Raw genomic sequence first — 17,756 nt, 5'->3', positions numbered from 1 at the left:
AGAGAGCCTTAAATCATAATCAACTTACTCTTTTAGTTTTAAAATGCGGCATATATAGTGTGGTAGCTGTTACAGGAATGGGGCAACTATATATGTGTAGGATATATTTCTTCAACATGCTTCTTAAAAAAAATTCCAGACTCTTAAGCCAATCAGGTTCTGACCTGGTTACATTGGAAATCCCATTCAGAGTCACTGGAATAGTTCTGGAATGCGTTGGTTTTCAGTCATAAGGAAAAATAATAATTCCTGGTAAGAATATTTGTACATGGGTGAAAAATAGGTGATTTATATATGAACCTTTTCAGATGTGATTACCAATGAAATTCTGAGTTTTCTTCTCTGTTGCAGAACCCCTGTGATGACAAACGGCACAAAGATATCTGGTCTAAGGAAAAAACCTGTGATCGGTTACCAAAATTCTTGGTTGTAGGACCCCAGAAAACTGGTGAGATTTGCTTTTATTCCAACAGGATAGGCTGCGTGGAAGTTCAGATACGTAAAACAATTCATCACTGCTGACTCAGGCTGCTCTGTAGAGATCTTGATCATCCAACAGCATTTTGTTATTTTTGGATACCATGCAAATATAGCTTAAATCATGTAAATTATGACAGCAGTCAGTACACATTGAAAATGCAGGGTTCAGGTGTGTGTCAGCTTTTTGTGTGTGTGAGATTTATGTCAAAATGAGTAAACTTGAATAAAGAGGTGAACAAGACAGACAAGCTCTTGTCAGAATGGAAGAAGGAAAAGGACAGGACAGAGACATCTTTCAGATGGGTTGGATTCTGAATTGCAAGTTCTTGTGTGTGTCTTGTTCGTAGAATATTATTTCTTGGCATTTTTTTTTCAAGTCAAGAAGTTCCTTGGGCAGTTTTAATTACAAGATTGCACTAGTCTATAAATTTACTCAATGGTTATTTTTCTTCTCTGTAATCAGGAAATTGCAAAATTCCTTTTATCTTCACCAATCCCCAAAAGCAATGAATGCAAGATTTTAAAAACTTATCTTTGTGACAGTCTCATATACATAAATCATTATTTTTTAAAACACTACTATTTTCAGTTGGAAAAACAAATTTCAACACTGGTACCCCGGTTGTCTGTATTAACTAATTACAGTTATTTAAATGTCCTAATTCTAAAAGCTCAGAAAGTGCAGGATCTTAGGTGACATAAATCAACATCCCCTCAGTGAATTGAAATGGAATAAAGCTGATTTAGTCCTATCTGCAGCTCTGATCCCCCTAAAAATGTGTGTGTGTATATTTTTATTTTAAATCTTGAACTTTTATCCTATTTGCAGGTACTACAGCCTTGTATTTGTTCCTGATCATGCATCCTTCCATCATTAGTAACTCCCCCAGCCCAAAAACCTTTGAGGAGGTACAGTTCTTTAATAGAAATAACTACCACAGGGGGATTGATTGGTAAGATGGGTTATTAGTATAAATATAAAAGTTTATATATTGTGAACAATGGTAAATGTGCATATATAAAGTGAGATAAGAAATAACCTTCAGTATCTTTCTGAAATGAGAAGCAAATGCAAGTGAATAATGATCTTACTACAGAATATCTTAAATGCACTAACTTTTGTGAGGCTTTCTTGTAAATATCTAGATATTATGTGCAGAGCAGTAACAAAATAATGTATTTCTTGTTACACATGCCTTTGAAAGTGGGACAGTAATGGGTGGTAGTTGGATATATGGACACAAAGTTATGTTCTTGCTGAAAATCTCATTTCTTGGGAGAAAAACAAAGATGCTATCAGGAAGAGGCACTTCTTCCTTTAAACAGAATATAGCAGTAGCAATAATGTAAATAATAAAAAATGGGGGCAGGGAAAGCCTCTCAGAATGCTCTTTAAAGATCAGGTAATTAGGAGAACAGGTCTGTGTGGCTCAGTAAGTGGTGCTGAGACAGAGTCTGTGTCTCTGCTGCCACACTCACTGTGGCTCCCTGGGCACAGCTGCACCTGAAGGTCACTCCTGATTCCTCTGTTTTCCCCAAGTGCTGCACTGTAAAGCACTGCAGCATGAAAGCTGCTGACATGCTGTAGCAGCTGGGGAGCACCAGGGAAGGATTACTGATTCCTTGTCTTGTTTCTTTATTTTGCCCCCAGTTTAAGGGAGAATACTTTTATTGCCTTTGACTCTGTATGCATCCATAAAATGAGCAGGGTGAAGGCTGTTCTGTGCTCTCAGTGCAGACACATCAGATGCAGTTTGTTTGGCACACAGCTCGTGTTCCCAGAGGTGTAATTGCTGTGGCACGTTCTCACTGGGAAGGGGGATGAGTCAGCTCTTGTGCCAGTGGAGAGGTGCTGGGTGAAGGAACGAGTGAGTGGCACTGGGAAATGGCTGCTGAGGCTTTGGCAGCCAGTGAGGAGGACGTGCAGGCGAGGCAGAGCGGCTCCGTGCTGATGGAGCAGCCCAAGTACAGCGGGCCCGTTCTCCCACAAAATCAGTGTTTGCATGTTGCTGGAAAGCTTCTGTGCTGCTTCTCCCTTTCCTCCTGCCTTATCCTCTTCCCTAAGGTGCATGCACAATGTGGCTGCCACACACACGTCAGATTACCTTCACCTTAACGTGGCGCCGTGAGTAAAGCTCCCAGTGGGCAGCCTGTCTGAGCCAGGCACAGCCCTTGGGCAGGCTCTCAGCACAGCACCCACTCTGTGCCCGCCACTCTGCCAAGTCTCACATCCTCAGAACTCCCTCTTGGTGTAGTTGCCTAATTGTTAGAGTTGCATTCTGACTGCCAGGCAGATCTCTCAGACCACCTAGTCTGATAGTGTGCTTCAATGATAGCTTGTAATGAGCTTCTTTGTAATTAGATACAAGGGCTCTCCTCATTAGTCCATTAATGAGCTGGGATTCCTGCAAGAATCACAAATAGCAATCAGGTCAATTTGGTTTCGTTGTGGAGGTAGGGCTTTGTCCCTGAGCTGCCTCAGTCTTTGTCCGGGGTTGGATTTAGAGCAGGGCCAGCTACAGAAGCAGAAGAGGATTCTTTTAGCCCTCAGAACCTCATTATTGCCCTTTTGAAAGCTGTGTAGGTGTAAATTGCAGGCTTCCAACAGACGTGGCAGAATAGTAAGATAAGAACTGACTGATAACAACTTCTTGCTGTCATTTAAATGCAGAAGTCTAAACTTCTAAGAAGTTCTTAAAAAACTTCTAAGGAGTTCTAAGAAGTCTAAATTCCTATGTCTAGACTTCTAGGAAGTCTAAACCGTCCTGCATTTCTTTATGTAAGCTTTGTTACAGGTTTCTTGGACAAGTTTCCCTAAAGCCTTCTCAGCTTCATCATTCTCATCAAATCAGCCCTAACACTTCCGGGAAATAAAAGTCCATTGACTTCAGTGGTTACAATTTCAAAGCCAACAAGAGCCCATCATTTGTATTGGAAGTAGCTCATCTGCATTAACAGAGCAAAGTCTAAGCACTGGAGGAAATCTGTCCTTGAGCATGGTCTTCAGAAGAGGCTGTTTAAATAACATTTAAACATTTAAACATTCAAACATTTAAACATTTATTTTCTCAGTACAGGTTAACTGAAAAGTCAAGAGGGCCAAAATTTTTTATTTGTTGTTTTCCCCAGCAACAACAAGAAGTGATCTGAGGGCCAGGGATAGAGAAGTCCTTAGATGACAAAGCAATTGCAGGAATTTAACTACAGCTTCATAACAGATGAGGAAAACTCACAAAAAACCCTAAAACAACTACAACCCAAATTTCCCCCAAAATGTGACTCACAGAAAAATAAATGAATTCTGTCACTGCTCAGAAACCTTTTATCTGATGAAGCTGTGGGGGATTGTTTCAGTGCATCATCTTCCCATATAAACAGCCTCTTCTCAGTGAAAGCATCTGATTGATACTAAGTAGGTTTTTCTTACCTATTTCAGTTCAGTTGGTGTCAGCAAAAGGCCAAATTTGGAAAACTCAATTTATACTTTAGACTTCACCAGTTTGTTCTGACTGAAAAGTGAGAACTCGTGAATTTTAAATACATAAATACTGTAACATTTTTATCCAGTTAAAAAAAATAGCTCTAATGTCTAGTTACATTTAGTGAGAGGAAGCTAGTACTGAGTAAAATATGATGAAAGATACAATGTAAGCTTTGGTTTGCTTTCTTTTTATTTTGCATTTAGGCTTTTATTTTAATTGAGTATAGAATAAAGTATGCTTAACAGATTTATCAGCCTTTGTGTGACTTTTAAGTAATTCTGAGGACGATATTGCTTTCCCAGGTACATGGATTTCTTTCCAACTCCTTCTAATGTCACCACTGACTTCCTCTTTGAGAAAAGTGCCAACTATTTCCATTCTGAGGAAGCTCCCAGGAGAGCTGCTTCCCTCATCCCCAAGGCCAAGATCATCACCATCCTCATTGACCCGTCGGACCGCGCCTACTCCTGGTACCAGGTGAGCCCTTGGGAGAACGTGGGCAGGCTGCAGGCCAGGCACCCACCCTGAATCCTCTCAGACATATCCCTGTAGCCACTGTCCATCTGTGATCACCCATGGGCTGAGATATCTGGCATGTTTGAAGGGTTAAACCAGTAACTGCTTCTTCAAGTTATCCATGATGCAAGCATGGAAAAATGATTACTTAATTAATTAATGCAATCAGCACATACAAAAATAATTATATAGACACAGTTATATAGTTAATGCTCAAAATACAGGATAGGCTAAGAAATTTTTGTCAGTAAGAGCAATGAGTTTTGCCTTGTTTCTCCAGCTTTTGTGGTCTGTAAAGTTGCAGCAATGTCACTTCTTTTCCAGCATCAGCGATCCCATGAAGATCCTGCAGCTCTGAAATTCAGCTTCTATCAGGTGATCACAGCTGGCCCTCGAGCCCCCTCTGAGCTCAGAGCTCTGCAGAAGAGATGCCTGGCACCTGGATGGTATGCTACCCACATTGAGAGATGGCTCACTTACTTCCCACCTTACCAGGTGAACAAGACTCTTGACATCCTCATCCTCTCTCTCTCTCTATATGTATATATGTGTGTGTGTGTGTATATATATATATATATATATATATATATACACACTGTCCCTAAAGTTTACCTTTGCTAAAGTCTTGCCTGCTGACTGCTGATGTGGGGGATAATCCTACAAATCATTACCCTCCTTCTGGCCCCGTGTAAGGTCAAGCTTCAAAAGATGCACATCCTAAGCCCTGAGTGTCATGTGATAACAGCAGACCAGGCAGGCACTATCACATGATTGCTGTCTCCTTGGGGATTTATTTCTGGAATGGAATTTTGTGACATTGGCAGCGTGTCTGGCACTGCTCCCCACCCAACAGCTAGAGGGAGGTTGGCTGCAATCCCAGCCTTCTGTTTATCCAGGGCTCTTGTAGCTGAGACAAGTTGGCTGGAGTCTGCACCTTCTGTTTGCCCAGAGTGTGCCAAGGAAGCTCTGATGACTCTAGCTGCTGTTTTTCCCCACATACTCTCTTTTCAGCCAGCCTTGTATATCTCTTCATGAGATACACAATGCTGTAGTATCCTGACTCTTGAATGAAATTCTCCTCATTATGTTTTCATTAGCTTTTCTCCACAAGTAACCCATGAATATTGAATAATATGCATTGTCATGCAGATTTTTGCCAGATTTATGTCCCACAGCGATAGTGAAGAATCAGCCCTGATGGCCTTATGTTCTATCTGGAAAAGTAGTAGCCATTAATATAATTTTTTCTTTGCTGGGCTAGTCTCTCTCACTTTCCTGACAGTATTTCTTATCTTTCTAGATCCTTCACTGCTATTTCTCTGTTGTCACAACAGCTTCCAATGCAGTATCATTTCAGATTTAATTAAAATGCTATTTACCCTGCTCCCAGATCATTAATGATGATGACAATTAAGACTGGGCCCATTATTGTTCCCTGGGGCTGTACTCTTCAAATGGTGGAGCTTTACAGAGGTGGAAGTTGCAGTTGCAAGCCTGAAATAATGAATTTCAATTTAAGCCTCCATTTATTTTGTCTGTTGTAGTTGCTGATTATTGATGGACAGCAGCTGAGAACTGACCCATCTACTGTAATGGATGAAGTACAGAAGTTTCTGGGAGTCTCTCCTCATTATAATTACTCTGAAGCCCTAACGTGAGTTCATCAGTGCATCATATTCACATGTTCCTACATTCCTAAAATACCAGCTAGCCTGTAAGTCAGCTCACTGCAGAACAAAGCCCTTCACAGTTCCTTGAGCTATCAGTGGGGTGAATTGTTCAGAACACAGTTTGGGGTTAAATTTTCTGTGCATCATCCACTGAGCCACTTGGCTGTTAGGGAAGTAGAGCGGCACAGACAAAGTGCTTCTTTGTGAGAATGGCATATGAATTTTGCAATGGATCAAAATGAATTTTACTTCCATAAGTGGAACATGAAATGCTGATATGCAGAAACGGAAAGCAAAAAAAATAATTTCTCTTTATTTTTGGCATTAGCTGAAAAACAGATTCAGTTATATCAGTCAGGAATGTAGCATTCACTCTTTTGGATTCTGACACCTAGATTTGATTACACACAAATTTTCCAGTGCACAATGTTTGTTTCAGGTTTGATTCTCATAAAGGATTCTGGTGTCAGCTCTTGGAAGAAGGAAAAACCAAGTGTCTTGGCAAGAGCAAAGGCAGAAAATACCCTCCTATGGATTCTGAGGTAAAGCATGCTGGTCATTGGCATTGTACAGGAATTCAGGACATGACACAAGCAAAACCATGAGACGGGAGAAAAGACAAAATTAAGTAGGAGTTACTTGTTTGGCTACCTTTCCTGACAAAGGAAGTGTTTTAGATGGCTGTGAGCTGCACAGACGTTCAGTTCTTTATTTCAAAGATGAAGATGAAGTCATTAAAAAACAACAGCAACAAAACCCCCCCACAAATTCTAAAACTTGGCACCCCTTAGAAAACTAAATGTGCTGCTCCTGAAGTCCTGACCCTTTTACCTTACAGACTTAAGCAGCAGAAGTTTCACAGTGCAAGTTTCTATCATCAGATAGATATATTTGTGTGATCCCTTGTCTATGAGCCTAGTTAGACTGTGACATAGAATGCAGGCTCTCCTGTAATCCAGTTTTAAGAGAGGTTAAGTTCTGTTTCTATGAATTTTAAAAATACCTTCCCCAGACAAATGCTCAAATGAGGAACTTTCAGTCAGATGAAATGCTGCAGTCTGTACCCAAGGGCAGGTCAGTCTCCCATTCTAGCTCTAATTTCCATGTTGATTCTGTCTTGCATTGCCATTTCATTTGACCTGGCTAAAATGCAAATAAAACCTGCAGTTTGAACAGCAGCAAGAATTAATGTACCCAGGACTTTTTCCTCACAGTACTTAGATTATAAATAACTTCACATCAGTAGAGTCATACAGATACAAAACCATTGGGTGAAAAGGATTTTGGTCAGAGGTAAGACAAGACTGTGTTTGTGCAAACTCTTGTCTTTTTCAACTCTAAATGATTCTCAAAATGGAGGTTGCTAACTGATACAAGTCTACATACATAGATATTTTAGTAGCTGTTATTTCAATCACACTCTAATGTTAATATTTCCATCATATTCAATATGATTCCAAATGTACAAGACTAAGAGTAGAATTCAGTTCTGCTTTGACTTGGGTGTTCATTTTGAACAACCTTTGTTTCCCTTGAAATTACCTTTCAGAGTTCAGCTCCTTGCATGCAGTAGGTAGCACAAAACAATATAAATTGCTTTAAAGGAAGTAGAGTTTTCACACAGGTCAAACCAACTTTGAAACCTCAAATTCACAGCAACTGCAGTACAGTGTTTTATTAAATAAAACCTCTCCTTTTGTATCCCTCAGTGCAGGGCCTTTCTGTCGAGCTACTACAGAGATCACAATGTGGAACTGTCAAAACTCCTCCACAAACTGGGACAGCCCCTGCCATCGTGGCTGAGACAGGAACTACAGAAAGTGAGATAGCATTGGAAAAGAGCTTTTTGAAATCTCCTTCCACACTTCAGCTGTCATACCTGAACTTTCTAGTGGCTACCAGAAGGTCTTGTAAGATATACCTCTTCAAAAAAGTGTAAAGGATAGAAATTATTTCCATATGCTGGCATGTGGATTGTAAAAATACATGTGTTTCTTAGAGCTCTGGTGGGCCAAATCTTTCTCATAAACATTTCTGGGCCTGTGGACTTGTGGACTACTGTGCACATACGTGGGAGTTACTTACAGCTGGTATAAACATCAGAGATACATGACCTGTGTGATTTCACAGTAAATATTCACATTTTTATACATCAGTTTTAAAGTATTGTGTCTCATGTAGGTTTTGTAGCCCTTTGTTGGACCACTGGCAGTTTTTCTTAGGATTTGATTATTGTGTTGCATAGGATAAGATAATGAAATGTAGCACAAAATGCCCAGAGTACTTCTGCCTTGGGAATCAGCTTGCTAATGCCCAAAGTGTGTGCAAACACTGGGGAGCAGTACAGTTACCACCTGTCATTGAGCTGTGCATGGCAACAAATGCACCCAGCAACATCTGCAATCCACAGGTGCAGAAAGAAAACTACAAAGAAGCTAAAACCAGATGATATCTGTTAACAGCAAACCCTCACAGTGCAGGAAGGACCCTTTGTCTGTAGTTCAAATGTCTGATTTTGTGCTGACCAAGATGTGAATTATCTGAGCAGAAATTGGATTGCAATGTGAAGCATACACGTTGCAGTGTTAGACTCAACAGTTGTGACCCAAACTGGAGCAGTGCAAGGAAGAGGCTTTCACCCCTGGGTCTGTGAGCAGCCAGGTCCAGGCATTGCACTCTGGGCTCTGAGTCACTGAAATGAATTAAAAACTTATAAAAAGCAGCAACAGATCCTTACTTTAATTGCCTTAATTTGCACCACTATTTTTTCTTTAATTTATTTGTAAGCTTAAACATGCCTTTCCCCCCTCAACCTCATAAAAATTGTAGCATCTTTCTGCTACCTTTAGATGACATCAGCTGCAAAAATTACCAGACTTCCAGATGAAAATACCAGTTCTGTTCCCAGATACATTAAACATGTTTGGTATTAAATATTAGGAATAATCTTTAGAGGGGACAAAAATAAACACCGTGTGTAGTCATGGTAAAAAATTACACTCAAATCATGGGAAAAGACAAATGTCTACCCTTGCAGGCAGATATTTGTGATAGGTCTCAACAACACATCTCTCAATGCATCAGTTTAGATGTGAGATAAAGTCTAATCAATAGTGCTTAGCAGTTGAGAAAGATAATTGGAAACTTCAGCTAAGTGTGGCCTTAATGCTGCTCACAGAATTTTGGCTCTGAGTGTTTCTAAAGGCATGAAGGGTTAGTGAAAACAAAAAGAACCCCAGTACTAAATGCAAGGCTTTATACAGGAGCTCTGTAATGTTTTAATCATTTGTTTCAGGGTGAATATTTAAAAATGTGCATCAGATGATGGAAAAACTTCCTATGTCTCAGTGCTGTTTTACGACATTTATGTAATCATGCAATTTAACTTTCAAGGTAATGGAATGGAAACCAGTCTGTTATTCCCTAAATAGAAAACAGATGTTGAGATCCTTACTGTACCTCTAACTGGTAATCTTTATTATTTATTGATTTTTGTCTATGTAATATGTGGTTTTGATAGGCCTGTAAAGAAAAAAACCTAGACAGATTCGCTGTATATAACAATATTCTTTACACAGCACATTTTTGCTAAGGGAATATGCATGATTAAGGATGAGGACCTACTAGAGTAGACATTTTTTAAGATGAACATTTCTATTATTTATTAGAATGAGAATTTCATTTCACTTTAAATATTCAGTCATATGGATTTGTCTCAAAAGCTGACTTGTCTTAAAGTACTTCTTCTTTGATAAAAGAAACATTCTGGATTCTGAACATCTGTAAAAGCAAAAGCTCTGCATACCATGGACTGCTCATGCATCCTCCAAGCATCCATATAGATTTGTTACAGTTCAGTTGAATAACTGGAGAAAATACCTGGGGTTTTCATCCTGTCATGATTGATTTTACTCTTGATACAACCTGCTGTAACATCACTCAAATGTTTTAAAAATGCAGGGATTGCACAACGCTCCTGTTGTGCATTGCTGCCTCAGTTCTCCATGTTCTTCAATGAAACAGTGTTATAAAATTGAGGAAAATGGGAAAAACCTTGGGCACTGTCAAGGGCCTGGTGTTTTCAGGGTGAGAACACAGACTGAGTGCCTCCTACACGCAGGAGGAATGGCCTTCAGCATCATTCCTAGTTCATTCTTCGTTTTAAAGAATTCCCTCTCTGTTTTCTTGCCCTGGGAAAGCAAGGCCCTGACAGATGGAGAATGAGTGGGCAGTCAAGGACAGGGTGGTGACATTGGCCACGTTGTCCCCTGGGGAATTGTACAGCCCATCTGTGGTCACCATGAGGTACTGGCACAGGAAATCCTCCACATGCACGGCCTCGGCCTCGGCTGGATTATTAGTTGGTTGTAAAAGGATGGTATGAAGCCATGGGGGGTTTTATTCCAGATCTGTTCTATTGAAATGTGTTCTTCCATTTAACAGGAGCCTTTAAAAAGCACCTGTAACATGCAGCCAGCTTGGTGGAGGAGGAGGAGGAGGCTGAGCACAGCATGCAGCCAGCAGCTGGTGTGTGTCAGGGGATGCACCTGAGCACAGGGGAGTAACCAGGTCACACCACACAAGTTACCTGACAAAGTGTAACCTCTTCTGTTCACTGCTTACCTGCAAATCACTGTTTGATTCCCAGAAGTACACCATCAGTATTAATTCTCTTAAAAAAGCAGTTCTGTTACAACAAATCTGTTTGCTAGTCCAAGTCAGATGTTTCCTTGTGGCTGGAAACACAGCCGTGGTTCCTGTTCCCCCAGAAGGTAACTGCACAAGCGATGATTTCTTTAACAACTGCTTGATTTTGTGAGTTTCATCTTCATTGTCATAAACATGATTCTGAAATTTGCTTTATGTGGGTATCAGTGCCATTAAAAAACAATGTGTGGTTCTGAGCAGATATTGACCATTTGGGGGTGTAAACACAGAGCCTGATCAGAAATCACCTAATTATTTGAGCTAACATTCCTGAGAATACTGTGACATTTTCCCAGTTCTACTTGTGCAGAAAGAATGAGTTTGGATGATTTGCAGACTATCTTGTACAGAATGTCCTTTTTCATTGCTTAAAAATGTGAAACTTCCTCAGGAAGAAATTAAATAGATATTTCAATGTTTATAGATGTAATACTCTTGTCATTCACATTGAATGAAAATTGCTGGAAACATGTTTCTCAGAGTTTTTTTTTAAATAAAAAATAGATATTATTCTGATAGTGGCATGGTATTTGAAGTGCAACAATAAACTCTGATAAGAAAATGTAGTGCTGTGTGGAAGTGACTTTCATGTTCACAAAGTTGTCCTTTTCCAGGTTGGTTAGCAGCCATTGCAGCTTGATGCTGAGCTCTAACACGGTCCAGCAGCACAGGAGCAGCATGAGATGTTTTCAGAAATGAAAAGTACTGCTTACTCTTGCTGTGAGTGAATATTGCTGCTTTATGCAGCTGCTTGTTTTACTGCCTTTGCTTCCTGCTTACTTTTTATTTCTTGTGCCAGCACTTGCTAATGCGCTGGAGAAACATCTCCAGAGTTTGCTTTTTTTAAGATAACAAGGAAAATGTATTCAAATCATTTGCCTTGGGGATTCAATAGTTGTGCCAATGCATCAGCCTACACAGACATGAGAAAAGCTTTCTTTGGAGAAACCTTAGAAGATGGTATGAATGTCCAAAAGAAAATTCACTGTTATCAACAAATTCAGAACAGAACACAAAATGGTACTTATCTAGCTGGGTAAAATCTGCTTAGGGGAGTGTGGGAGATACGAAACCTGCATTAACAAAATACTGCATTCATTACAGAGAAATGATGCAACTTAAAATCAGGAAGTTCTAAGCTTTGTGTATAATACCCATCTCTATGAGCTCTTATAAAACCAGTAAAGTAGTAACAAGTAATAAGAAAAGGGGAAAGATCCTTGCTACACATAATTATAGCTTTTTGGCCTCTGTCTTTATCTACTTTCATATAATATTTCTTTTCAGTTCTTCCAGTCCACCAATTCCTGGAGCTCAAAGGCAAAAGATGCCTTTTTTTTTTTGGTCTCTCCGTTCGACATGGATGGAGAAAGCACAACAGTCAGCAAAGGGCAAATCCCAGGACCAGGGAAGCGACCAGCACTGAAACCAAGGGCCAGGGAAACCTGAGTGGAGGAGGAGGAATTCAGATCAAGTAAAGGTGATCATCTTCCTTGCACTGAGGATGACTAGTAATAGTTCAATAAGCTGCTGTGGTGTGAAAGTTACAGTAATGAGGGGAGATTCAGATTTCACATTAGGAAGCATTTCTTTACGAGAAGGTGTTCACACTGGAACAGGCTCCCTGGAGCGGGAGTTGATGCTCCAGGCCTTGTAAGTGTTTAAAAATCATTTGGAAAATGCCTTTAACAGCAGGCTTTAACTTCTGGTCGGCCCTGAGGTGGTTGGCATTTGGACTAATGATCCTTGTTAGGTGGCTCCCAAGTGGAATATTCTGTTCTATCTTGTAACTCCAGATTGAGGTGTGGACATTTGGCCAGCGTGCAGTTGCTTACACAGACTGGAAAAGTAATCTGTGTTCATCTAGAAGGATGACTTCATTTTTCTAGCACATCTTTCACGACCTCTGATTTTTCTGATAGTCCATGGTTTTCAAGTACCGAGCAGTGTTATTGTAACATTTAAGGCCATCTGGTGACTGGACCAAGCACACACGCACGTCTATCTACACAGACCGAGCCGCATCGCTGTCTCAAACCAGCTGAAGGTCTCTGTTTGCTTTCGGAGAATGCCTTAACCCCTTTCACCGCGGGGAATGCGGCTCGGTATATTCGGGAAGGAGCGGGAATCAAAAGGCTAGAGGGATCGATCCCATTTCACTCCGCGCCTTCCCCTGCGGCCGAGCCAATGCGCGTGCGCTCCGTGGCCTCGCCCAGCGCCGTAAGCCCCGCCCCCAGCCCGGGGTCCCGGAAGCGGCCAGTTCCCGCCACCGGCGCGTGATGCTGGGTCGCGAGCCGATGGGGCGGGCGCGCGGCGCGGCCGTTGGCGCTGAGGGGGGCGCGCGGCGCGGCCGTTGGCGCTGAGCGGGGCGCGCGGGGCGGCCGTTGGCGCTGAGGGGGGCGCGCGGCGCGGCCGTTGGCGCTGAGGGGGGCGCGCGGGGCGGCCGTTGGCGCTGAGCGGGGCGCGCGGGGCGGCCGTTGGCGCTGAGGGGGGCGCGCGGGGCGGCCGTTGGCGCTGAGGGGGGCGCGCGGGGCGGCCGTTGGCGCTGAGGGGGGCGCGCGGGGCGGCCATTGGCGCTGAGGGGAGCGGCCACCCGAACCAGAAGGGTGAAGGTGAAGTGGCAGTGACGGCGGCGGATCGGGTGCCTTCTCCACGGCGGCAGAGGAGAGGAGCGTGACAGACAGAAGGTAGGCTCCGTGAAGGTGTGGGCTGCGTAACAAGGGGGACGGGTGGGAGCCGACCGCCCGGGGCCGGGGCCTGGGCCCACATGAGGAAGAGCGAGAGGAAGGGAAAATGGCGCCCGCCACGTGGCGACGAGGGAAGTGGTGAGGGGAGCAGAGATCCATGAATCCATGGGAGCTGCCGTCTGTGGCTGACTCCCTTCCTAGACATGGAAGAGCAGAGCCTTGCTAATTGGCATAACTTTTACCCTCTTGTGGGTATGAGTCGTTGACTGTGGCAAGTAACAAGCCGATTCTGCTATGGGGTTAGCCGTCTCTTTTTTGGGTATTTTCTTGTTGATTGGTTTTTCAGGTTTCTCTCCCTTTTTTTCTTTTAGTAAACTATTACAGCCCAGTTCTTAAACTTTTTTATTCTTTTTTAATTCCGCAGGAGCACAGAAGCTGAAAGCACGAAGACGTAGTTGTTAAAAATCCTCTTCCCAGAAAGTATGTGTCTGGCTGTGTCTAATAAGCTCTTCAGAGGTGAGATTTAGGGCAGAAATAATACCGATTTAATAATTTATGTTTAACGATTACTGTGACTTGTACTTCGAAATTTAGGTATCATGGTGTTTTGTTTTAAGGCATGTTTCATTTTTATGTGTTTCTGGGACAGAAAAGTGTAATCAAGTGCATCAGTGTGACCAGGAGGAATTTGGTTTGGATGTAGAGACGTTAAAAAACATAATTCGCTATTCCTAGCATAAAAAACACACTGCCAGTACTTTGCCTGCCAAACTAGAAGTATCTGAATGCGCAGGATGGGTCGCGGACTGATGGGGATATCCTGGGCAAGAGGAGTGTCTTTTTTATAAGCATGAGTACTAAGAGAAATCTGCAGCTGTGGGGACAAGGGAGATTAGAAGTTAATGCCAACAGTTTTGTCTCAGAGCAGCTTTACAACTTCTGGGAGAGCATCCTACTGTTTAGTGATGATTGCTGTTTGTGTTTCCAGTAGCAATATTAAATTGCCTCAAAGTTGCTTTTACAGCCGAAAAACTCTTGAAAGAAGATGGGGCTAAATTCCACATATGAGTTCTAGAAGTAGCTGTGTCTAAACTTGTCCATTTTCAGTTAGGGTAGGGTGGATATGTTTAATGATCTGGAATCGATGTCTTTTGGGAGCAGTAATATTTCTGGTTATCAGGCAGAGCTAGTAAAAGCTAATTTTAGGCTAGATCTTTATCTCAGTTTTTAAACGAAGTTAAAATTTGGAGCTTTAATGAGAGCTTCTGCAGTCCATCTCATCTTGATGAAGAGGGGCTGGAACCCAGCTTACTGTGCCTACAATTAGCTTTGACTGCTATACAGACAGATACAGTTAGGATCTCATTGTGTGCTGCTCCTCTCTTTGGGCTGTCACTGGCCCTTAAGCTGTTACAGTGCTGGTTTTGGTAGTGGAGTGGCTGTACTGCACCCTCAGGGATGGCTCCTCTGCTCTCACCGTATTAGAAGGGTGTTTCAACAAGTGTACCTGTGCTGCAGAAGCTGCGGGTAAGTTTTTGAAGTCTGGAAAATGAAAGTGGAAAGTCCAGCTGTAATTTTGGTTTCTGTGTGAATGTTAAGTCTTCGAATGTATGAATAAGTCAATAAAGAGACATGAGTGGCTGCAAGTGTGGTTCCTTTCTTGAAGAACTGCTGGTAACTAAGACTTGACCTACACGTGTTTGTCAGGATTACTTACACGTGCCAAATCTGCCAGTTCTGGGGTTCCTTTTGGGCAGAATCTCTGGTTTCAGGTGGCTGATGCATTGTCTGGGAACTGCTCCAGAAGTGGTACGGCTTGAATCAGAGGTAGGTGCTGCAGGGCAGAAACAACAACTTTAAATAGAGTTGATTTTTGCAGTTGCTGAGGGATCCATACTTGAGAAAATGGATAGAGGTCCAGTAGATGGTGCATCATTGCATACTCAGATAATATACTTTAGTGCACTGTCTTAGTGAACACCAGCTGTGCTGGCACAATCTCTTGTGGAATACCTCTCAAATAATGTATTTTTTGCAAATAGTTAGAACTGGAAAGTTGGAGGGAAAGGGAGGGTTTGAAAGGACTGGGAAACACAATCTGAGGCTGGAGCTGAGATGATCGGCATGCGGTGTACTTGCTGCTGGGTGTTTGGCAGCTGAGGTCAGCATTCCTGCTGGAAGTGAAGGGAGCAGAACTGTGGGCTCTAATTACAGCGTGCACTAGATCTGAGGAAATGACTTTCTGTGGTTGTGTTTGGTGGGCAGATTAGAGCTGTCATAGGAAACTCAGGGGTTTTTAAAGCATATACTCTTTCTGCCCAAGTGGAAGTACGTGAATGCGTTTTCTTGTGTGGCGCTGTAACAAGTGATAGCACACATGTGTAACTGGTGGTGCATGGTTGCTCTCTGCTTTTAACAGCCCTGTCATATGGCTTACTGCTCTGCATTTCAAGGTGGTGGCTGCCAAGCCTGGTGGCCAACAATCAGGAGTGTGTACTCTGAAATCTCTTTATCTCCAAAACCACTGGACCTCTGTAATAACCTCAGCACGTCTGCTCTGCAAGGGCACTTACTTGCTTAACTTACATAGGCAAATGCAAGTGTTTTCATGGTTTGTGCCACCCTTAACACAGTTACTAGACAACTTTAAAAGTGTAGGACGAACTTAGGACAACGTAACTGGTCGGAGTTAAAGCACTGGGAATGAGACAAACTCCTTTAGGTTTATATTCTTTGAGGAAGATGATTTCAAGAGTCCCCTTAATCAGGTACAGCCTATGTGAGTTTTACCCAGCTGATGTTCTGCAGCAGCTGCCTGTACATCTGTGGTATTAATTAACATACAGAAATTGTAGTCAGTGTGGCAGTTTTTATTGTATACATGTACACCATCAGGCTCACTGAACAAAAATGAGAATGGCATAAGATGGAGGCAATTTCATTTTATGTTAGAAACTGAGAAGACACGCTCAGCATGGAAACAGTGCAACATTTTAACATCTAACAAAGCATTCTATTAAAAGCAAAGATAACAAAGTACTGTACTAAATCTAAATGTTTACTACACTTGGTGTGCAGGTTTAGTTCCCCCCCCACACACAAAGTATCCTGTTTCTGTGGTGCAGCTATTAAAGGGTGATTATGTCCCCTTATATAACACGTATATATTGCACTATGTAGCCTACTTCACCACAAGTCTCAATGGGTCTTGTACAGCAAAACTTGGATGTTACATGCAGATACTTTTGACAGACTGACTTCCCTTGTAATTAAGGGCTGTATAGAAGTAAAAATGCAATGGTTTTGAAGTTGACTGGCACAGTGTTTTGCATTGGTCTAACAGTAGGTGGTCACAGTACAGCGATTTATGATGTTTTAAAATATTTTACACTATTTCAAATAGTGTGGAATTACAGAGAACTAAAATGTATTAAAGCACCTCATGTACTAGTTTAGCACCAGTTACAATAATTAGTCCTGACCCTTGAAAACTTAAATTTGAGGTTGGCGATATTAAGGGCTAAATGTTCAATCATATGGGCTTCAGCAATGTTATTGCCACTTCATATGCAAGTGAATCTTGGATATTTGTTACAACACCAGAGAGACACACAACAATATAAAAATGAATAATTGCCCACTTAAAGCATGAATGCAAGCACCCCACTTTTTCACAAAACACCACACAACACAGTCATAGCCAGTTTGGGGAATAGGAAACTGGGAAACAGTCACAGGTGGTCGCAGTTTGCACAATCACTATGTGGTGACACTCATCTGCCACACTTGTCACACTGGAGTGTTTCATGGCCCACAGCTTTCAGTTGTTTTTAGAGCATGGTTGTTACTGTGATGCATAGAGCACACTTGGACTCGGCAAGGTCTTTGACCTGCGGATTGTAGTGTCGTGGCTCCCCCAGTGAGTCAGTTCACAGGTGATTTCCAGACTGATGCCTTTCAGTGTTACAATAAGGTGATTACCTGCTGTGTTCTAGGTTTGGTGTGGTGGCCCTTTCTCAATGGGACAGTAAGGTGGTTATCAGTGCGTTTTTTTAATAAGTTGCTAGGGATTTCATGGCATGGGGAACAGTATTTGGAAACGTAATTAAAGGAAATTAAGATGTGTCAGTGCTTTAGAAGTCACTGAAAACTAAGCTTTCCTGTGAGATCAGTCTGAACCAGTGTTGCAGCTAAGCAGGAGAGAGTTGTCTAAA

General features: G+C 42.1%; 1 protein-coding gene and 1 non-coding gene across 2 annotated transcripts in view; both read left to right on the top strand.

The window, feature by feature from the left end:
* LOC128941801 (bifunctional heparan sulfate N-deacetylase/N-sulfotransferase 3) overlaps window positions 1-11,421 on the top strand; it is a 52,341-nt gene extending 40,920 nt beyond the window's left edge. Inside the window, exons 8-14 of the mRNA XM_054283755.1 lie at window positions 352-448; window positions 1,310-1,433; window positions 4,265-4,439; window positions 4,803-4,973; window positions 6,023-6,132; window positions 6,588-6,690; window positions 7,858-11,421. Of these exons, the coding sequence (XP_054139730.1) occupies window positions 352-448; window positions 1,310-1,433; window positions 4,265-4,439; window positions 4,803-4,973; window positions 6,023-6,132; window positions 6,588-6,690; window positions 7,858-7,977 (900 nt within the window). The 3' untranslated portion in view covers window positions 7,978-11,421. The remainder of the gene's footprint in view (window positions 1-351; window positions 449-1,309; window positions 1,434-4,264; window positions 4,440-4,802; window positions 4,974-6,022; window positions 6,133-6,587; window positions 6,691-7,857) is intronic.
* Window positions 11,422-13,695: 2,274 nt separating this feature from the next.
* LOC128941882 (small nucleolar RNA SNORA24) lies at window positions 13,696-13,826 on the top strand. The gene has a single exon (XR_008483586.1). It is a non-coding gene; the product is annotated as a small nucleolar RNA SNORA24 (small nucleolar RNA).
* Window positions 13,827-17,756: the final 3,930 nt, after the last annotated feature.

This window comes from Melozone crissalis, unplaced genomic scaffold, assembly GCF_028551555.1.
Source record: "Melozone crissalis strain CALT ecotype California unplaced genomic scaffold, PUWL_Pcris_2 ptg000039l_1, whole genome shotgun sequence".
Taxonomy (NCBI): domain Eukaryota; kingdom Metazoa; phylum Chordata; class Aves; order Passeriformes; family Passerellidae; genus Melozone; species Melozone crissalis.
This window is presented reverse-complemented; position numbering and strand designations above follow the sequence as displayed.